The 23,311-nt window shown below is 38.1% G+C and overlaps 1 protein-coding gene across 5 annotated transcripts in view; it reads left to right on the forward strand.

Annotated features, from left to right (window-relative positions):
- PRKCD (protein kinase C delta) overlaps positions 1-23,311 on the forward strand; it is a 64,952-nt gene that overhangs the window by 15,745 nt on the left and 25,896 nt on the right. For 4 of the 5 annotated variants that reach the window (XM_054838869.1, XM_054838867.1, XM_054838871.1 and 1 more), the window contains exon 2: positions 20,418-20,552. In XM_054838869.1, coding sequence (XP_054694844.1) covers positions 20,438-20,552 — 115 coding nt within the window. In that variant the 5' untranslated portion in view covers positions 20,418-20,437. Of the gene's footprint in view, positions 1-4,064; positions 4,085-20,417; positions 20,553-23,311 lie in introns of those variants that run through there. The other variant, XM_054838870.1, reaches the window with a different exon arrangement.

Raw genomic sequence — 23,311 nt, forward strand, 5'->3', positions numbered from 1 at the left:
TGGGTTTTTTCCCACTTTTTTTTCCTTCTGAACAAAATCCATTGTGCTGTTGTCAAGTCCTCTGCAGTTTGCAATCAGATGTTTCCAGGATCTGTCACAATAATTAGTTTGCTTGTCTGAGTCTCTTCAAAGGAGCAACTTAAAAGATTTTTCTTTTAATTGCTGAAGTTTTGCATTAACCTTCCCAATGGATGTTTGTTCATTAGCTAGCAATATAAGAGGTAGCAGACATTCGGAAGTTGCTTATAGCTAAAGGTTTTTCCCTTTCAAAATGCTTTGTAAAGTCAACGGAGCTCTGGGTACTCAGTGTAAAATTCAGAGCGACTGTACTGTGATCAAACAGTTCTGTAAGTGTGTACAGTTCTTTGAGTCTGTCACAGTTTACTCTTATTTAGTGAAATACTTTAAAAGAAGTGACATGACATTAGTGTCAATTGTAAAGGTATACAAATAAAGTCATGTATTCCCATAAAACCCCACCTTTGGAAACGCATTAGGGTATAGAAGTTTTGGTTCTTTCACAGTAGCTATTTTGTCCTCCTTAGTTAGATTTTTCCCATGTTTGAAAGGGTCTTTGTTACACTCTTTGGCTCTTCTTGCCATTGATATACAGGGCTGATGCTTTCCTGTTTAGGGAAAAATTGGCTAGACTCACTGTGCTTTTTCTAATAAAGCTCACAGAGCAGAATGTCGTCTTGGAAAATGTAGCAGCTTGAGTTTTATTCAGCTGGTATATTTTGGACCTTTACCATGTTCTCATTTATCTCTCACTCACAGAAACCACTCTAAAATGGCAACCATTTAATCTTTTTTAGATTATAAAGCCTTTGTTATGGCTCCGGAGCTTGATGGCTGAAACTTTACTATATACTTTGATCTACATTTTTTTGTGTTTTGTTTTAGTTTTTTTTTCCCCAGTGCCTGTGGAAACATACAAAGCCCTGATTATTCTCAGGGGCTGATATAACTTTTTATGGAATCAAATTGAAAAAGGTCTCTGTTAGATTAGTGCAAGCATACACATGCTTTACTTCATTTTGCAGTTGTATTTATTGCAAAATCCTAACTCTTCTCTACGAAGGTACAGCTTTAATAATTTTGCTTTCTGTCTCTGAGCGGGCCCTTTTTCTGTGAACAAGGAAAAGATTCCTGGTGGTGCTTGTATGAAATAGAAGGGTTCCTCTCATCTGCCTTCCAACTTGTTTTCTGTCATTCACATTCTAGGTATTGTCCAAGTTCAGGATATTTAAGCGCAATAAAGTTATAGGAGTTGGAAGAAGCTTGCGCCTCCTTGTCAAGAGCTACATGTACTATTTCAAATAATTGTTCTTGACTTCAGTGTGAGCGTTCGAGAGAATGGGGATCATGCAGTTCAGTTTGATTGATGCTCAATTTACAGTGTGGAAAGCTTGTCTCCTGCGGCTCTGCCCAGTTTATCTGGAAAAGCAGGAAAGGTTTTCAAGCTACAAGGCTGATTTGGATGGATTCTTCTCAATTTTGCTCAGTTGTCGGCTGTTATTTCCTGGCAGGTGCAAGTGCTGTGTCTGCTCCCTGAAGAACTCAGTCGCTGTGACTTAGATTTGCCACAGCCTTGGTCTTAAAAGTTGTAGGCTATCTAAAAGAAAACTCATATATCTGGGAAGATACTACCAAAGAAAAATCAGAAAGAGGTAAACAGTCAGTCTGCAAAATATTTCTTTTGTTCTTTATTATTTGAGTTAAACAGAGTTAATAGAGTTTACCTCAATAGAGTTAAATTTTTGTGGGTAGGCTGTACTAGAAACAGGTAGGAAATTTAGATTGTTGCACTGGGCTTCCTGAGAAAGACAAACCTGGTGAGTTGTTGGGTTAGCACATTACTCATCTATACCTTGTGTATTCAAGGAAAAATCCCAGATACTCTTCTGATGATGTGACTGTTTCTGTATTGCCTAAGCGTAGTTAGATGTGGACCATATCCAAGAGTTTTTGAAGACAGAATAAAATCGTAGCCAACTATGAAAGACAGGTATGACAGGTGAGTACTCTTGGCAGACAATTCAATTTATTATGCAGCTATTTGAAGCGGCAAGCTTCCAGCTTTCCACTTATAAAGGAAGATAATTGCCTAACAAGGTCACTGGGAACAAGGAATACAGGGGGATAGAAATTATGTCCTTCTCTGTTCTTTAGTAGAACAGGTCTTTTTATTTCACGGACATGCTGGAAAGACCCACTGGGCCAAAACCACGCCAGTTCCAGACACTATGTATATCATGTCTCCTACTGCTTGCTGGAAAAATGAGTTTAGGAAATGTTAAAAATGCCCAAATGAAGATAAATATGCAAACTACAACTGGGCCAGTCTGTAGTTGTGGTAGCTTCCTTAAATGTATGAAGGCTGGAGGAAGGTGGGGGTTTTTTGTTGTTCTTTAGTCCTGTGGGAATTATATCTTATTTTTGATTTTCAGTTTGCTTAAACTGCTCTGAAGATAATGTCAGTAATTTTCTTGTCCTTTGTGTTGTGTTTGTGATTAGAGTAACTCAAGCTTTTTCAGAGAGTCCACAGTGTCATTGAGAGATGGGATTATCCTCGTATTAAAGGAGGGAGATTGTTACAGGAAAAGCAGAAGATTCTCAGCTATTTAAGACGCTAATCTCATATTTTGTTTTTTAACTACATACACCTATGTCTCCAGAGTACATTCCAAGTGATTTCTAGCCATGTCCTAATAAAGAGGTGAAATACTTTGTATGAAACTTTGAGAACTCCTCTGTCCCTTTGAGGCAGAAAACCTGCCAGGTCTGTGGAACTTCAATGTGGCAATTAAAATTAGACATAGTTGTAAGTAACTGAAAACACATCTACTAATCAGAGATATTAAGCAACTTCAATGGAGTTTGCTAGCAGTCATGCCTGTAATGCATGTCAGAGGCTATTACTGCTATTTTGAATGAATCATTTGGGTAACAGAGGTCATAACTTAATTTGTAATTGTATACGTAAGTACACAGAACACAGGAGCTACCTATTAACTACTTCTGCATTATAATATCTTTTCACTGTCTCATCATTCAAAAATGTATTTTCAAAGGAAGAGGAGCAATCGAAAGAAGTATGTGCTTATATAGGTTCTTGATCTTTTTGATGCCACACGGAAATATTTATATGGTATTCAAATAACGCATGTGGAATAAACACACAAGTGTCAGTCAGCTTCCAGAAAAGTTGCTCAGTGTTTTCTCAAAAGGCACCATCCTTCAGCTTCTCGGCAAAAAAGGACCTACTGCTTGGAAATGAGCCAATTATCCATCTAATGAAATTCCATAGCTCAAATAATGATCAGCACCCAGTAGAAGATTAAAAAAATATTTTAAATATCTGGTTTGCCACTTTTAATTTTTTGTTTCTTCTGAAACAAAAAGCCTCTGGCTGCCCTCACAAAAAGATGAAGGGGGGGGGGAAATGAAAAGAATAAGAAAAGAAAAAAAAGGCCTTGACTAATGGCCTTTCTCTCCCTTCTGTTGCTCCCCGCCCCCCCCCCCCCCGCTAGATACAGTTGTCATGCAGTTCTCTAAACTGTCTTACCACTTTTGGCTTTCGAACATGTTTGAGTCATATGTTACATATCTACATCTCTCCTCTTTGCTCTGTGGGTTGGCTGTTACTAACTTCTCTCTGTCTACTGCATGGTCCAGAACATTTATTTCACCTACTGGATACCAATGAGGAAACAATCTCGAGTTCTTAAGGAGCTCTGGTTACCTCTGCTGGGTGATCTTAAGTTATATTTTGCATTGTATATACTGTTGGCCCTCAGTGTAATGTTTGAGCATCTCTTTCCTGTTACGTACTTAAACATTATTTATGGAGTGTTTGTAAACTTACAGGCAGAATGTCTGGGAATGTTTGGTGCGTTCCCATAGAGCTGAACTGTATTTTGACAGCTGGTTAGTGCCACAAAGCCTCCAGTGGCTACTGCTCTCTAGCTACGATTCCTCCACCAGTTAAATGACTTGTGATAGTTGTTCTGCAGACATGGCTGTGATTGACAATCTGGATTGTCAAATTGTGACTTTTGTTTGTGAGATTGGTTCAGCCCAGGTAATTTTGCTTTCATCTCTAAATACGATCCATAAATTCAGCTCTTTGTTCCAAGTTGAGCTGAGCGTTGCTGTTAACAAATTCTATTTTTAATATTACACTTTGTTGCCAGTTTTCATGATTAAAGCACTTTGGCAAGTATATAGATCTTGTTTTATTTGAGCAAACTAAGGAACAAAGACGTTAAAGGGTTTCTCAAGGTCAAACTCAAAGGAAAACAGTACAGTTCAACTTAGGACCTTATCTACGTTTATGGACACTAACCCCCCTCCCTGTAGTAGCAGAAGTCACTGATTGCTGCTATGTAATCTAATCTCTCCTTGTTCTTGTTTATTTTCGGATGTGAAAATGAGGTTTCAGTCGTCGTTTGTAGTGAGTCCAACGAATGTTGAAACTTGAAAGAATGCTACTCTTATTTGTTTCCTATTTGAGAGATGCCTGCTGAAACTAAGGTGAGCTAGGCATTTGTACCAGGACGAAAAAAGGAGGACCTTAGCTGTAGTGATCCTCAAAGTAAAGGATTTGGATGAAGTGTTGTGAAACTTCTATCAAAATAATTCCTCTCTTGTGTGTAAGGAAATGGATAAAAGGAAGAGCGTATTTTAAGCTGAGTCTTGCCATTTGTCTGTTCTGAATTACGACTGTCTTCGTAATCTTTCTAGCCAGGTAGTTGAGTAGTTAACATAAGAAACTCTTGCTAAAATGTAGTTTGCTAATGCTGGTTAATACACTAGGAAGGGAGTATCAGAAAATAAATTTAATCTTGAAGGTTCTCTTTTTCTACTTCCCTGGGTATTTCCATCCTCTGTCATTCCTTGTATTTAGCTGGTTTTACTTAGCATTATTTATTGTGAAGATACTGGTAGGGGAAGCTTGGGGTTTTGCAAGGTAGTAGTTTTGTAGGATAAATAGGTTCTACTTAACATTGTGCAAGATATAAACTGAGAACTTGTCAATTAAGGTGCTATCAATATCTACATCAAGCCTGGCCGATAGTCTTTGCATCCAAAACTAACATGCAGTTACGTTCATCTGCCCTTCAGCTCTTCAACAGATTGTTCTTTTGGTTGGTCCAAACATCCAGCCACCCACCAAGACCATGTCCAGTTCCTTACCATTGCTCTAGGCTTCAGAGGACATTGTTCACGATCTTAGGAGACATTTGGAGCCGCAGTAGTTCCCAACAACATTATCACAAAGTGCTTTTCATGGATGTGCATTTAAAATCTGTGAAATAAATTGAAATGGACCTAGTATGTGCATTTGGTATGACACCATAGTAAAAATAATGTTACAGTAATTTGTGCTATATTTTGCTTACTGCTATAGTGTTCTAAATAATCCTTACAGTATGGGACATACTGAGCTCTAAATAGCTCTTGACTTGGTATGAAGATTTTTTTACTTTTGCCATAATCATAAAATTACTTTTGTTTTTCAGGCCATTTGGAATGAACTTGTTGCAGGGCCCTTGAATAGCTTTTGGAAAAAAAAAAAGTCTATTATTCTTGTTTATAATTTTATAAATTACTGTCTCAAAGGTGAGTAGACAGTCTACAAACTCTTGAGATGCCCTTTGGAAATTGTTTGCTGATTTTGTTTCAGAGCTGAAAAAGGGCTTTGAAAGAGGACTTTGGAACTTTTAATAAGTATATGTAATGGCAGATTACCTGTCCCTGCAATTCTGAGCTATATACTTACTCAGCACTCTTGGTCCTTGGTTTATGAGTAAGCAAGGAAGTTGGGAGTTTCCACAAGAGTGACTCATATCAAGGAGGAATCTTAATACTCTTCTCCCCGTCTGACCATGGGAGCAAATTAATTAACCTGCGTGTGTAATGCATCTTCCCAAAATTACAGAAAGACTATTGATTCCACTTCCTGTAGGAGACAGGATGAAAAATTCTGAATATAAGTTCAGTAGCGCATTGCCTCAAAAGCGGGTAGAATTGCTGTTAGGAACCTGTAACTGGCCATCCTGACACCTTGCTTAGAGTATAATATTGACTCTTCCTGTTTGTTTTTGAAAGAAATAGCAAAATTCTGACTTTTAAGACTTTAGAGTATAATCCTTAGATACGATGACATCTTGCTACTACTAGACGAGCCTTTCTCTATCCATTTGGTCAGCTTCCTTTTCTAGTAGTTAGACGGTGAATGGTGAGCAGGAATGGAGATCAGAAGTAAATGGATCACAAGCCTAAACCTTGTTCTTTTGACTCTCTCATGCCAAGATTGTAAATGTAATACTGTGTTCCACTGAGCTCTGAGTCTGCACAAGTATCTGGAATAACCATTTCTTTGTGCAGCTGTCGTAATTTCACTAGATGATGCTAGAAGAATTTTAACTGTATCTTTTAAACTTGCTACTGCAAATTGCTTAGAGAAGCCCACCATTTTCTCTTTGGAGAGCAGAAATTAATGTTTCCATTGTATAGCATACTGAAAGTTTATTTTGAATTAAGCAAGAGCCAAAAAATATTTACTGACAAGAAAAAACAAACTGAACAGTGTTTTCTCTTCTGTAGGCAGAGTTTATTGTACTTGCTTGTCCTAAATTTCAACATGGTGTTGGAAGTTATAAACAGTGTCTGTGGAAACAACTCTACCCCAGTACCAGTTGAGGCTCCTAAACTGCTTTTGTATCCTGCAACAGTACAGATTAATGCTTAAAATGCTTCTACGTTCATTTTTTGTTCAAAGACTCAAAGTAAAACTCTAGAACTGCTCAGATTTACTTTCAAACTGGGTGAAGAATCTATTTCTTGGGCAGAACCTACACTACGCATCGTTGCTCTGTAACAGTACTAAATACTTGGGGTATTTGTTACTTGTAGTATCTGTCTCTTTCAGAGGTAACAGCCTTGGGGAATTTTAACAAAGTCTGGAATAACTGGGGATTTAAACTCTTGTAACTCCTAAGAATATGATTAGCACTGTTGGTGTTTGTTTTTTTTAAATTAACTATTTTCCATTTCTCTTAATTTGCTTACGCTAGTTGACTGTCTTGTATCTGTCTTCTGTTGTAAATGAATGCTATTGCTAGAAAAAATGTGTTAAGATTATTTGCAATGATAGGAAAGAATCTATAGTCACCATTTTTTCCTGTTTCTTCCTTGAGAAGCGCTTGTTTTATTTTCTAACTATCTTTTTGTCCTATAAAGAATGGTAGGGCAGATGCAGGCTTTGTTGTTCTAGAGGTTTCTGCATAGTTTTTGTGGATGATGTCTGAAGGGTTTATTCTCCATTTTCCTTTTTTCACTGTTCCTCTGGAAAAGGGAATGAAACAGCTTGACTGGTCTGTATCATTTGCTTGAGATGTATAAATTGTTATTACGTGTAATTTTTTCATACATGACTATAATCCATAATCCAAAGAAAATAAGGGAAATATTTCTGTAAAACCACTGAGCAAATACTGCATGATATACAGTATTTCCATCAGTAATACTGGAAACATTTTTCTCAGTTTCACTTATACAAGTAGACATGAACGTTTGATTTTGCCTTTTGTCCAGGGAGCTGTTATCCATATTTGTATATGTTTGGCAGTCAGGATTATATCAAATTTTTGATGTAGTCGATATATGTTTAATATCATGATTGCTTTATGCTAATATATTTATAATAACTTTTAAACTGGAAAAAGCCCTAGACCTTCAGTGGAACAAAATGTTAGTGTGGGGAGATAATTATGAAAATGATTTTTCTTTCTCAGGATATCTGGTCTTTATGCGTATGATATACATTTGCATATCTTACCAATAACCAGTATTTCTCAGTACACATCTTAGATGAGCAGAGGGCACTGACAATCATGTGAGGTTCTTTTCTCCCTTCACATTTCCTCAGATGAATTTTAAGTGATGTTTTTTATAATTCTGACACTTTCTGTCAGAAATAGGTTTCATAGCTTTATTCTTAGAGATGGATTTAGTTTTAGAACAGTTAAGAAAACCCTAATGCTGTAATTGGAAAACCATATCTTGGACAAGGAGATACATTACAGGAGCATAAAAATTATATTTACAAAACTACTTTTTATTTAAAGCTTTTCACATTACAAGCAAATACTTTTTTCAATATAGCTGTGTTTCAGGTCTGAGTAAATTTATTTTTTTTAATAGTTGTCTGTTAAAGGCTGGAAATGTAGCTGTCTGCAGCTTATTTCCCACAGAGCTGAAATCCATTGGGCCCAAGTTGATTTAACTTTTGTTTGCTCAGTACAAGGGACTCTCAAATTATCTGTGATGGGGACTAACTTTTTGTAAGAAGTGGGTTACGGGCATCTACTTACCTCTTTTTAGTTGTATGAATTGCCTCTCAGTCCTGGTCACATAACATGTCTGTGGGTTCGGCAGTAATTGCTAACACGGAAAAAGCAGTATTAGGTCAGGATTTATGTACTTAAAGTGCTGTAGTGGAAGCAAATATCCAGACCTGTGGGGAAAAGCCAGCATCCTGTGGCCTGCGGAGTCCTGAGTGCTGTAAACCCTAAGGCAGAAAGGAGTCTTTTGGACTAACTTGTGCTGGGGATGTGGCTTGTTGTAAATAACAGGAGAGCTGCTTGCCAGCACCCACTGCTTGCTCATTTGATATGTGAGACACAGGATATGGCCACTGCTGCATGGAAGTGAAAGCTATTTCAGATATACCAAATGCTAGGGTAATTAAGTAAGCTGTGATTAAGCAAGCTGCATAATAAACAGTATGAAAGAGCTGCTTGGCATTCAAGGAGGGAAAGAATCGAGGCAGTGTGGACAGCTAATGCACAGAGGAAAGATTTGGAGGCAGGACTGGGCAGACCATTAAGGCTAGATCTACTCAAACAAATTACACTATGAGGAAAGAGAATTTCCCACTCGGCTGCCTGGGGACATGCAGTCTTTCCATGCTGATAGTTAAGAAAGGGATCTTCTCTAATTGCAAGTTGGAATATTTGCATTTGGAACTACTAGGAGCATTTTGGTTCCTGTGTGCTTCACTCCATTACTGTCTGTTACCTGCCTGTCCCTTTTTAAAAGTACGGTTGCCCTGTGAAGATTGGGAAGAGCATTGTACACACTGTGTATGCTATTGCCTTAGGAGCATTGTGGTTTATAGCTGTTTGGTTTTCCTCATGCGTTCTTCCATGCCAGGAGCAGCCATACACCATCCTTTTTAACTTAATGATCTAACAGAAATGACATGTCCTAATGGCATGCTTCCCAACCATGACATGGTACAGGAGGTACTATTTAGTGATAGCAGTTTCAGATTTTTCTGTCAAAAGATTGCTATAAAAATTATCATAAAGAAGCACTTTTATGGTAACAGAACATGTACAGCAAAAAGTCAGAAATAATTGGAAGGTGCAGGGAAAGTAACCAAGACTTTAACTCATTTATCCATTTAGTGATGGAGGAAATGATAGGCCATAATGAGCCAGGAAAGCTTGTCTTAGGAAAATCATTCAATACTCTGTTGCTTCCGTGAGCTAACTGGGACATGAGAGCACAACTGTAATGAAAAAGTTTGTGTTCAGTTATTTTCTGGGGTAATCTATGGGTACCCTTGCAAGTCATAGAATCAGTCACGTATGTCTCTTCTTCCTGAAGGTATTTTTTTAGACAAGTAATGAAGTTTGTGTATTCTTTATCATTATGTTCATTAGTGCAATGACCCAATAAAGTAACAAAACAGATGCTGACTTGCAGTGTTGTTAACTGAAGTTCTTGGGTATATGTTTTATATTTCTCTCTGTGTCTAGTATTTTGCATATGCAAACCAAACGTCTCATTTTTAAATGACTCCCCATTTCTTAGTAGGATGAGCACTGGAGCGGAAGCTGGAAAAAGCCATGACAGAAAATACACATCTAATAATTTGATCTGCACTCATCCTTCAGAAATTTGGGTCTTTCAAGTAGTAGGAATAGCATTTCTGGAAGGTGGCCAGAGGGTGTTCCTGACAATGCCCAGTCCACAGGACTTCTTACTCTCTCAAAACTCAAAATAGTTGAGCATGTCCTGCCATGGTTATCTCTACAAACAAGATTCTGGCTCATCTAAAGCTCCAGGGATTTTTGTTTAGCTTTTTCTTTCTTGTTTACTGTGTTGTGTCCCAGACATGTCAATGCTTAAAGGTTGGTTGTTTTTTTTTCCCCCCAATAAGGGTACTACAATGATATGGTTTTATTCATTTAGTGGAAAATCACTTAATATGACTACTAGCAGACACACATCGTAGTGTTTAGATAAAGACAACATCCATGTCATTACAGAGTGTGGAGTTTATATGTTTAAACCACAAAATTCAGGAAAAGGTAAAAAAATAAAGGTTTATGATTAACTTAGCTGGAGGATTAAAGAGGAAGGAATTGAAAATGGTATTAAATAGCACATCTCACCCTAATTTTACATTACAACTTGTACTGTAAACTCTGTGCTACCTTTAAATAACCCAAATCTCTCTTAAGATCCCTTTATGGTTTAATTCAACGCGTTGCTAGTGAGCTGTGTGTGTTTCTTCTGTATTTTTGGGAATGCCAGGTCTACTGTAGAGCTTTAAATGTTCATTTCCTCTAGAAAGTGATTCAGAGGGGAGGGGACGGTTAAAAATCACTTGTGGTTCCTTTTTCTTATCTGTTTTTGGAAATTTAAGCCTGAACTTTGAAATTACATCAGAAAGAAATGCTTTTAATTAAAAATAAATTTTGGTTACATTTGCTTCTAATTTCTCCTTTTTGATCCCTGTGGCCATTCATTATTTAGCATCATCCTGTACCTCCCTCAGCATCACTCGATTGTGCTTATTTCATCTCTTCGTTGCAAAAGTGAGAGGCTCTTTCACAGGTAGCAATGCATGTATCCACGTATGGCTTCACTGTTTATTTTCAGTTATTAAACCATAGAAAAAAGTCTTGATTGAGTTGACTTTTTTTGGTTATTTATATTTCTTTTGTGGTTTTTTGCCTTCACATTCTAGGTAATTAAAAAACAAAAACAAAACACACAGGATAAAAGGATGATTCCTACCTACAGACCCTGAGCAGCCTTTATGTACCAGGAAATAGGGAGGAGGAGGAGCATTGTGCTCAGCAAGGCAGATTTGGCCCATCTGGCTGTCTAATGTCTGACTGAAGTAACTATATGTTTGTGACCCTTGGTGAAAGAATGGCTTCTCAAAAAACCGAAACAAAACAACCCCAGTAATGCCAGATGCAATCAGGAGGGAGGACTGGATCTATTCCTACAACTCAGTACATGGTTAATGAGCAAAATTTTGGTTCACAAATTTTGTCCCCTCTTTCTTTAAAAGCCTTGATCAAAATCATGCATCCATGAATTGAATTGTATTTCCTCTAACGAGGATAACTGAGCAGCAGATTTCCAGCACGTATGAATGATGATACAGTTCTCTCGGCTAATGAATATTCTAGCTTTCCAGATACTTGGAGGATTAGGTCATAGTGCTGGTGGTAGTATAAATTCCTGGCTTGGTGGCTTGCTCTCTGTGAGAGGCTCTTAGACTGCATAATCTGATCATGTTTTCAGAAGTGCAAAGTAAAGTTGTTCTCTAATTGGAATGCTTTAGAAGGCATTTTTTGTATTTCTGTTGAATGCCCAGTTTATTTCCAATTTTTGCTTCTTCATTGTTCATATAGAGACATTAACCCATTACATTTGAAATAAGACAAATTTCCAATTTTTTTTTAAACTGTAATTGACTTACTGTCTTTACAGTACTTGGCTGTTTCAGTGTTGAGGGGAAAGAGCTTTTCCTCTTCAGTGGAAAGTAAAAAACCAAAACAACCCACAAACAAACCAAAACCAAAAAACTTCCAGTGTTTTGGAGATAAAGGCAATTTATAATGGGTTGTAAAAGTTTAGCTGAAGTGTTGTCATGTTGGGTGGTTTGTTTTTTTTTTGTTTGAAAATATGTTTTTTAGTTTTATTCTCCCTGGAAAATATATCTCAACTTCCAGGAAACTTAAAACTGTGCAGAAAATAAAAAGCGTTGTGTGTGTAATTATACATCAGAAAGAAAATCTCGAATGATATACTGAATCCTAGAACAAAGTACTCAGCAAGAGTGAGAGGATGGCACTGAAGATTGGCTTGGTGTGCAACTCCTCTGTTAAAGGATGCTAATGGAGTATGCCTGAAAGTGGATCCCTGCCAGTTTGATTATGGTGATACCTAAGGAGATACTGTACAAAATACTGGATTTCCTTTGGCTATTTTCCTTTGGTTTGGTACTTCTGAAAGCTGTATGAGTAGCTTGGCTTTCCCAGTGTGCTGGTTGTTACAAAAATGTCTATGAACCCTCTTGCAGAGTGGCATGCTTCCTTTGGAGAACTCATATTCACATGATAAGCTTGATGTACAGTTTTGCAATTTAGTCGTGCTGACTAAATACTGGCAAATTCCTTGAACGTTGTTGAGGAAGTGGGAGCTGAGAGCTAGTCAGGGGCTCGGACTCGCTTGAAGGCATCCAGGGCTCTGTATAGTGACATACAGCCAGAACTGGTGTGTAGCTTGGCTCTGGGGTGTATTATTGTAGGGAGGAAGATGTGTAGCTTCATCCCTTTCACCCAATAGGTTTTTTCCTCTCACACGGAGGGGATTGTGTTATTTAATTACAGGAAAAAAAACCCTCTACTTACTCCTCATGTTTAAAAAAAAAAAAGTTTCCTAACTACTCTTGAATCCTGCATGCATACAGAAAAAAACATGATTTGTCTCCTATCTAATATTATGGACATGCTCCCATTTTGTAATGTGATTTGATATTAATGAATTGTTCACTCACTTAGAGCTTCACCTAGCCAGCCTCTTTGTGTTAATGGTTCCATGTTGTTCCACTTGCTACCTATCAAATAATACCAGCTTGTGCTATCAGAAATAATGAACAAAGTCTTTGGGCTTCAGGCAGTGTTTCTCCTCTTGCATGTGTTTAATGCCTGACATTTGGGTTTGAAGTTAATGAAGAGGATTCATTTGCACTTTTGTTTCAGACTTGATTTTGATAATGGTGAAAACCAGCATGCCTACAGAGCTTTCATCTACTGTTTAGTCCTGTGTGTTCAAAAAGGAAGGAGAACTTGGAGTTTAAAAAAAAAAAAAAAAAAAAGAGTATTTAAATAGCTATTTCTTATGCACTTCTAAAGAAAAAGCAGCTGACAGTACTTCCCTCCCCCTGCCCCAAGTAGTAGTTGTGGAATATCAAAAAAGCCAGCTCTGCTGTTCCAAATGTTGTTTTTCCCTTTCCAAAAAAGGACATTCAGTGTAAAATGCTTTTTTCATCTTACAGCATATGCTGCATAACAGCCTGTCCTGCTGTCTATTTCAGAGTCCAAAATTTCCTCAACTTACTAATCTTTTAGTGCAAAACCCAGATTTGTCTTCCTCAACGCACTTGAGACCACTTTAAGAACAGTCAACTGTTGTTACTGAGTAATCATATGTTATCATATGCTCAAATAAATTGAGCTGTATGTCTTGCAAAAACCCCATAAAATCAAGTCTGCTTTAGCTCTTGCCTGCCTGCTATCCGCATTCTCAAACTTCTCTGGAGTTTGCACTGCCAAGATTGAAAGAGTTGGCCTGTTCAGGAAAAGGTTTCTGATGCTCGTATTTTGAAAAGTTTCTCATCATAATGATAGGGAAAGCATCAGTAATTTTTTTTGGCCTTGAGAGTGTTGGGGAAATATCAACAATTTATCCAGCAGCCATAAATTCAGGCATTTGGGGACTGCTGAGCGTGCAAAAAAGGTGTGGAAACTTGGAATTATCTGTGCTTCTGGCCAAGTGGAATGAAACCCAGGAACATCTCTTGCTACATGGCTTATCTGGATGGATTTTCTCCAGACTATTGCAACACAAACAGTGACAGATTTTATTATGTCATTGTTTCTGTTTCTAGCCTTGACCTAACCCAACAAAAGCAGAAGTATCTGAAAGAAAATACTGGGGAGGAAAGAAGAAAATGGTAACAACGTTTTTTCCAAGCTAGGTTTGTAGGACTCTGTGAACTATTCTACATGTACTATTTAAAAAAAGACAAACCCCAAAACTTACATCATTTATACTAGAATTTAAATTTAACAGCAAGTAAATTCAATTGTGGTGTTAAATTTCTTGTCATCTTTTCTCACTTTTCATAGTCCTGTTGTATAATTATTTAAAAACATTTTATGAAGATACACTGTTTTAGAAATACTACTGCCCACGTTGTAGGTGATTTGGCTGAAGGGCTGTTTAAAAGATGCTCTTTTCACACTCGACTTCCTGAAGATAACTGCATTTTGTTAAATATTACCTAATGGATATATTTTGCTTTCGTAAGTGTATAGTCCGGCAGTTCTAATTTTAAGGTTTCTTTTAATTTTGTTTGTAAAATATTCTCCATAAGATAGTTTATCAAAATAGTTGCTGAGAAGCCTCATGTTTCTAATTACTGTTCTGGGATTTCATTCTTGGAAGAATCAAATTATAACTGGAGTAAATTAAGCCATTCATAGGAGATAGGAGGCGGCTAAACCTAAATGACAAATGGCTACGCCTAAATAACAGCAAGAATGATGCTGATGCAGGGCCTGTACTTTTGGAGAATTGTCCTTTTCCTGCAGGGGCCTACATGCAATGTATGAGTTTAGCCATGTTTTTTGGAGAACAATTTTCAAATCTTCTGGGGATTTTAAGCTTTCAAAGCAGCACCTGCAGATAATGTTTTTTACCATCTCTGGCAGCTTTGAGTATTCAGCATCATGATATATAGTGATTTTGTGTTGGTTGTGTTTTTCAGGCTTTAGTTTAGTAGCAGTAGTACAATAGTCGGTAGTGCCTAGGGAAGTCCAGCTGATAAAGAATGCTGCACTCTATCTTCTTGACAAGGTTGATAAGAACAATTATAATACGCCTCTCTTAAACAGACTTCGTTTTTAGACTGACTTCTTCCCACAGAACATCAAATAAAGGCCAGGGTTTACAGTGAAACCTGCCAAAATTCTCTATAGACGAACTGTAGGTGTGCAATGTAGTGGTTAGCATCATTGTTGCTTTGGTTCAGTGAAATGTCCTACAGCACAGGTACTGTTTCTTCTCTCTTGCAGATGGGATTATTTTGATCATCAGCTGAAAGAATACCTGTGAAGGGAGTTATTTAAGAACCATAACCAACCTGTCTGCTTCATGTGAGGTTTTTCTGTAATGTGAGCATAAAGCAGCATACACGGGAACAATAAAAACACAGTGTGCACATTAACGGTGTGCACAGGTGAAGGATGCTAATCACACTACCAGCACCTCTACTTGCAGGCTTTCTTGTGTTATCACCATGAAAGTAGCATAATCACCTTTGTGGGCTGTACACAAAGAGGAAGGAGGTCCTTGTTCATGTTCTTGAAAGTGCTGTGGGGGCAACAAGTTGGGCAATAGCTTGTTGCTATCTTTCTCTTGAATGCCTTGTCCATTGCCAGAATGGAGGACAGGAATCCCTTGTATAAGAAAAAGATACCTGTAAGTTGGAAATAATCTATATCTTTGCATCTTAAAGCAGAAAAAAGTTATTGCTGCATCATTTCAGGGAGGAACACCAACTGGTCAGCTACGTGTGGTGCTGGCTACCAGTTGGTATTTCCCAAAGCATTTGTGTGGCCTTGGAAGCAGCCTCAGCAAGAAGCTAAGCAGAAAGCAGTCATTTCATGCCATCCAGCACATTTCTGTGAGACGGCATGGAAAAGCCATGACATGTGCGTGCAGCTTTACGTCCGTTTGCAAAATGTTTTACAGACTACTACAAGGAAATCAGAGGCTCAAATCAGCAGGGGAGTTTTTTCTCATTTGTATTTATCTTGGATGTATAGTCCCCTATCAGTGACAGAACAGTCTGTGCTCTGTTTGGGCCCATTAGTTTTTTAGACTCTTCAGTGCTCTGTTGTTGGCCAATGTCAGCGTTTCCTCCAGATGATGTACTGCTTTGATGTTACTTCCCGCTTTCTGTAAAAGTCACGACTGTGTCTTTGTTTCTGGATTGTGTTAGAGGTGGCTTGCCCTCACTGTTTATAACAAGGCAGAATTACAGCAACAAAGGAACCCTGACAAGTAACTGCTGTGCGCTGTTGGAAGGGGAGAAACTACAGAATTTATCCTCTATCCCTTGTGTCTGTGTGCAGAAGATTTTTAATCTAACGTGAATTTTGTGCTAGCAAATCTTGCGAAAATTCTGCTTGGAATATTTGAGATTTTAATTTATTTTGAAGATGTCTTTAAAACTGTGTGTTACAAACACATCCATGTGAAAACGGAGTATTTGTTCATCCAGCAGATGTTGACATTGATGCGAAGATGTTTTAATTTCCCCCCCTTGTGTCATGCATATTATAGTTGATAGTAACATAGTTGATTTTCTTTCCATATTAAATAGTCAAATGCTCTCAATTTTAAAGCTTCATGGAAATTACTGTGGATTTTGCAGAATCTATCCCAGATCGTGTGGAATGTGGTTTTAACTTGCAACAGGGCAGATGAATGTTGTGCTGGACAGCATCTGGTGGTGTACTCTGAATCAGTGTGGCCATCACCATGTACTTCATATAGAACTATGTTACTAGAAGATATTTTTTCCCCTAGCTTTTTTTCAGGTTGCGTATGTCTTTGAAACTGTTCGAGATATCAAACCTGTGATTTAGACTTGCAATATTTTTGGAGTTCGCATCTCATTTTTCCCACCAGTTGGTTTGGATAAAATCACACCCTTTAGGGAAAACACTTTGGCTTTAATACTTCATAGCAGCAATGCAGATTGTATGAGTAGATTGTAAAATCTCCCTCAAACATAGCTGGTGTTTTATTGCAATTTCAGTTCTTGACAGATACAGCTCCTAAAACTAGAGTGAACGCTTTTTCTGTCACTTCTGAAATAGTCACAGAGACTAGAGAGGGACTCTTGTCTAAAATGCAACAAGTGAAACATATGTATTGCTCTTAATGTTTTTGCTTTTCAAATGTGACAAAACTTTGGATGAGTGTATTCAGGAGGGATTTTGAGAAACTTTGTTGTATTAAAATGAATCTCTCTCACTGAGTTTTGCTGCCAAAAACAGTTTTAGAGGGATATGTTTTTGTTTACAGCAGTACAGCTGATACTTGTCAACTATCTCACTGCAATATCTTAGCATAGAGAAGGATTGGAAAATGTACGTGAGGAGCAAATCCAAACCCTCCTTTCTCACTTAACCTCCCTGCCTCACAGTATAGTCTATCACATATAGTGAGATTTTGCATGAAGTCACTTCAAAACCTCTACTTTTGTGGAAAAAGCATAATGTATAAGGATACAGAAGCTTGGCAGGAGCAGGCAGTTTGTTGTGTGAAAATAAGCTGTTGAGATATTTTGGATTTTTTAAGTTGTTGTTAAATGGAAAAGCAAAAAGGTATCTTATAGTTTCACAGTGACCTTGGACCAAGTGCATCTGAACATCATCGGAAATTTTGGTATATTGGTATTTTCTCCTAACTGCTGAATCTCTTCTGTGTAGTATTTCTGAGTGAGCATTTGAGATTGCACTGTGAAGCCAAGTACAATGAAACTAAAACAACCAACCATATTCAAAACCAAGCAGCAGAGCTGAAAGTACGGCTTTCAAATGATTTGGCTATCAGAATTGAGGAAGACTGTGGGATTATTTGAAATGCATATGCATTGTACCTGTTTCTATTATATTTGTTAATTTGGAGTTAAAGAAGTAAATGTTAAAGCCTTGTATTCTGTTTCAGGACTAACATTGGCTTGAGTCAGATGGTCTGAATGAAATCATGCAATTGTTAGTTTAGCTCTGTCAGTGCTTTCCAATTTTTTGTTAGTGTAGTCCCAGACTCACTGGAAATTGTGACTTCTTGCTGGGCTGTCCCTTCCAGCCAGAATTACCCTGCAATCCTATGATTCTGTCAAATAAACTTTCCAGTGGGAGCTACACACTGACCTACTCAGCTTGTTTCTACCTGTGGCCTAATTGAGTCTTAAACTGGTTTCCCTAGAGGCGAATGATGATGAAATCTGGTTTCTTTTACATCCGTATTGAGTAGTAACTACATGTGATCCGGTGTTGGCAAGTCATGTAGTCACTTGAGGGTAGTTCCGAACACAGTGAGCACAAGGTCTCTTGAGCAGCTAAAATGTGTTCCTCATTAAAACTCTTGATGAGCATTGTGTTTACATTGCATTTGTGAAAGTGAGGTATCAGGTGGTATTTGTTAATTTTTACAAAAGCTGTCTATTTTTCTTTCTTTGTGAGGTTATCTCAATCCCCAGTCTCATCAAATGATGCCCCAAGCTGCAATAACCAGTGGATTAGTGGGGAAGGTTTGTTATTTTATTGTGAGTCTGGATGACAGTCTGCGTGAATGTGAATTATAGTGGTGGCTTTCAGTTCTTCAGCGAGACAATGGTGCCAAGTAATCCTAAACCTGTGTTCTAACTTTGTGTTAATCTATAGAAAAGGAAGTAGGGAAACAGTTAATAAAAACTAACTTGATAAATGTTAGAAAGTCATAAAATTTTTCCATTTATTGAGAATAGTCTCTGCATAGGGAGATTGCGTGATGTGCAAATAATGGTGTCAGGAGCTGTACTCTGTCTTTCTGCAAAGGCTCTGATTTCACAGTCTTTTATCTAAATGACTGTTCTGGGCCTTAAAAGATATGAGAGGAATGTTAATTGCTTCTCAGGTTGATATCTTTACATTAAAAAAATGCAAGCACATGCAGGATTGCTTGAAATGTTCTTCCTAGTGCTGCTTGACTGAGCTGGTTAACAATCTACAGTCAAAAGGCCACCTCAGCCCAGTTTCAGTTCTTTTATTTTATTTTTTTTCATGATCTCTTCCTGTTACCTTGTTAACTCTTTTCTCCCAGTTCCTCCTTCTCTGCATCCCTCATTCTTTGATCACACTAGCATTCCCTTGCTATTAAATGACTTTTGTTCTCTTACCCTTTAAATGAGTAATTTTTGCTTAACAAAACAATACCGACATACAAGCTACAGGGCTAACTCATTGCTGAAGGTGCTGTGAATTGTAAACTGAAATCTGCTCTAAGTTCCGGAGCCCTTAAGAATGAGGGAAGACTGTCGTGAAACACCGGTTTGCCAAATTAGAAATTACCGGTGTTTTTTTGCAATTCCTGACAGTTTAAACCAGGTGATGCAATAGTGCTGGAGGTTCTTCTACCTCTTCCTCTTCCCTTTGCCTGGTATGTGCAGGTATGGAGGCTCAGAGTTTGAATCACTAGCTCTGTGACATTTCCTAGGGTTCGTACAGTACCATGTTAAATGCAATGTTGAATAGAAGTCATGTGATGTTATACTTGCTTCAGTTTGGTGGTATTTGGAATGTACATTTTTTTCATATTAAGTATGAAAAATCAAATGTGCACGTACCCAGTGGAACAGCTAGGTTTCAGAAATTTCTGCAACTGCATTTATCTAAGTGAGAAAGTAAGTGTGAACTCGTGTACGGACCAGTTAGGTTGTTAATATTGATCAAGTGCTCATGTGCAGTGCAATTACTTGATCGTGCTTAAGGATGTGTTACCCTTACTGTACATCTGGTAGTGGTTTTTGCTGCAGTGTCCAGAAATTGTATGTAGGTTCAGTAGTTTCTCAGATAATCTTTAAAAATAAAATTAACCAAAGGCATTCCTTTTATCATTTGATTGCCTATGAGTGCCTAGAATTCTATCTGGGAATTTTTGAGGCTGTGTATCAATTACAAAAGAAAATAATGTGTACCTAAAGAGCAACAAAATAATGTGAGCATTAGATGACTAATTTTGCTTCTAGTTCTCCCTCCTTGCTTCATGAGAGATACTGGGAAAGGAAAGTGTGGAACAGACAAAACTCTTCTTCCTCCCTTTTTTCCCCCAACCCACCCTTCATTCCAGGTGTGAGGAAAATAAATGTTTAAGAAAAAAAACAAAACAATCTGTCTATTAGTTTGTGAACTGCCTATCTGATAAAAATGTTTATATACTTGTGTGTTAATGAATAGGGTCTCTGTGTTTAAAAACTGAGCCAGGTCCAAGTCAAAGTCATAACTGCTACTTACTTATAACAGGATATTGTTAAAGGGGTATCTTAAATTCAGTCTTTATTTGTACATGTTACCTTTTTTGTTTCAATACGTCCCAGTTGTATTTCAGGCTCATGATCTCAAAGCCCCATTCAGGACTTGCAAACTTTAGAGGATAGGTTCTATCAGCTATGAAGGCTGCTGGGAAATGTGTATTGTTTTCTTACAAGTCTCAGACCAAGTCTTTTATTCTATGATTTTTATTTCCTTCTTTCCACTTAGGTTGTGTATCATTGTGAGCAATGGCCCCCTTCTTACGGATATCTTTCAACTCATTTGAGCTGGGACCTGTACAGAATCAAGGGGAACAACTACAACCTTTCTGTGCTATCAAGATGAAGGAAGCATTGACTACAGGTGAGGTTACAAATGGTGATGCTTTTCTGAATATAAATAAGGTTTTGAGAAATACTGCAATCCCTCTTAGTCTGTGAATGGTAATGAGTCCTGCTGTTCCTGTCACACTAAGCACTTCAACATGAGCTTTTCTTTCAGAATGGGAGCAATAACAATGACTTTTGTCTTTATCCCCACCTTAAAACAAGACTTCTTTATCAGCACTTTCTTGTACTGCAACCAGAGTTTTCAGCACTTGGTAGGTGAAGTCTAAGATCTCTAATTTGTTACTTCACCACCAACACACAACTATTCACAAAAGATGTGGTGAAGCCACTGAAATGTCACTAGTGCAGGGGTTAAGGTGAGTCATTAATTTTGCATGACAGAGGTTTGCAAATGTTAAATCAAACATTGTTCTCTCCAGTTCCGCAAGTGACAGACTGCACTTGCAGCAGCTCTGCAGGGGAGAGAGTGGTGTAGTGGAGTGCCATGAGGAGGGATCTGAACTGCAGCAGGTTCGAGAACACCATCCTCAAGCATAGTATAGTAAATGATCTTTATAGGCTTGGAGGATAGGTATTAATGAGAAGTGTAGTTTGTTGTTGCTGTGGAAACCGAGGCATTTTGGCGTAATTATTTCCTTAGAGTGACTTGCACCCAAGGTCTTGTTTGCACCTCCCTGTTCAGCAGGCCCTCAGCCTTCAAAGACCGCTTCTTTACAGAAACTGGACTGAAAGTTTTTAATATTTTGTGGCATTTAGCTAGAATACATCACTGTAGCCAAACAGGATGAGAGGGAATTGCTGTATGGGGTTAGACTGCAGCTGTGCAATCCTGCGCTGTGGTTCTAGGACTTCACAAAACATCAAAGAATGCAGGAAGCTCTAAAGAAGCAGTTTCCTAGGCTGTTGGGATAACCTCTGAAGAAAGGGTGTTGAAAGTGTTGCAGCTGCCAAAATATGTGGAGAGGTGGAAGTAGTCTAAATAAATCCACTTTTTTTTTTTCGCCAGCTGTCTCCTTTTGAAAAGTAGAATTGTCCCAATGTTTCTCCTCTTTGCTTGCGCGTGTCTTTGAAGGACTGAAAAATGTGAGAGGAGAGTGCAGTGAACCTTGGAGCAGTCACTGATTGGGGTAATCAGGAAAAGAAACTGATGCTCCCATTATCAGTTTGACAAGATCTGGAATAACTTTTGTTGGATTCGCATGCTGAAACATGATCAAGGAAAACCTTCTTGTATAGGAGGAAGAAAATAATTTGCCTAATGGTTAGGCATTAAGCCAATTTACAAACATGTAAAATGTTTTGAAGCCATTAGAGTTAGCAGAGAAACAAAGGAGGCCTGAATACAGGAGGGGTAAGAACAGTGGTGTGTTAAATGCTGATCTTTGCTGGCACTAAAGTGTTCATTTGCAGGGAGACACTGTGATCCATGACAAATCTTGATTAGTATGAATTTAATTACAAAAGCAGCATGGCCAGGGTGGAAGTTGTTGTCAGTAATTCAGATTACTTCTTTCAGTTTTACATAGGGTAAAAATGTATATAGTAACTGATCAAAGCAGATATTAATTGGGACATGGGAATAGGGACAGTCCTGTCAATGGACTGAAATAGTTCTCCTCTAAGAATCCTACAAAGAGCATTACCAACTCTTCTGTAAACTGCTGCTGCTTCTGCAAACCCTGAATTATTGTCAAAGGTTCTGCAAGTAGGTGCAATTTCTCATATTCCCAGGATGCCTCCTGAGCTGTGCCTTTTTGATGAAGGGGTCCAGCTTTAGCAATCCAAAAAATAGCCAAGTGTAAAAGCCTTGCTGTGGAGACAGCCTGCTTTGAATTCCCCCGTGCCTTTATTGTCCATCCTAATAATCTCTAAATTATGTTTTGTTTCAGCTTTCCCTATATATTTTCACCATAATATTTCCAAATTCTTCCATAGTTAGGAATACCAAGTACAGGGCTCTGGAAGTAGGTTTGCACTGCTAAGAATTTGAGTTTTTCTTTCTGCAGGGTTCCCCAAGTTCAGGATAAAAGCTTTTGACTGAGTAGAATTGAGGAATGCTCAAGTTTGTGTTGAAATGGAGGAGGTCCTCAGGTGGCTGTTCCTGAACATTTCAGAATGCCCTTTGGCAAGCAGGCTTGAGTCTGCGTGTCAAAGTTGTAATTTGTAATGCTGTTGTTGGCAAGCATTCCCTAATAAAGAAGTACAAGGACGGTATTTACTACTCTTGTTTGGATAGCTCAGCACAATTGAGTGCAGTGCATCGAGCAAGTTATTAATGAATGAACACAAACTTTGCCTTGAGTTTCCAGGAAGATTTTTAAATAATAAGTATCTAATTCTTCTTTCATCCAAGCGAATGTAAATTCTATTGCTAATTTTAAGAGACAAACCACACTGCAGCTTCTTGGAGAAGGGTCCAACTATTTAATCTCCTTTGCCTACTGCCTTGATATCATAAGAACAGATTACATAAGGGAAAAATGGATCATTCAGAGCTGGAGAGGCACTTAGAAAGCACTTTTATTGCAGCAAACGATCTTGATAAGTAGCAGAAATTGTGCAGAATGTACAAAATTTATATTCAGTTACCTGAGCACAAGTGGGGAATAATTGGATTGGCAGCAATCACAGAGGAAAAACTGGGAAGGTGGCATCGTGTGCCAGAGTCACAGTGAAGAGCTGGATGTGGTTGCTTAGGAGGCAGTATCGTTTTGGATGTGTTGATGGGACTACTAAGAGACCCAGATCTAGAAATATGCTAAAGCTTGTTAT

Source organism: Grus americana, chromosome 11 (genome assembly GCF_028858705.1).
Source record: "Grus americana isolate bGruAme1 chromosome 11, bGruAme1.mat, whole genome shotgun sequence".
Classification (NCBI taxonomy): Eukaryota; Metazoa; Chordata; class Aves; order Gruiformes; family Gruidae; genus Grus; species Grus americana.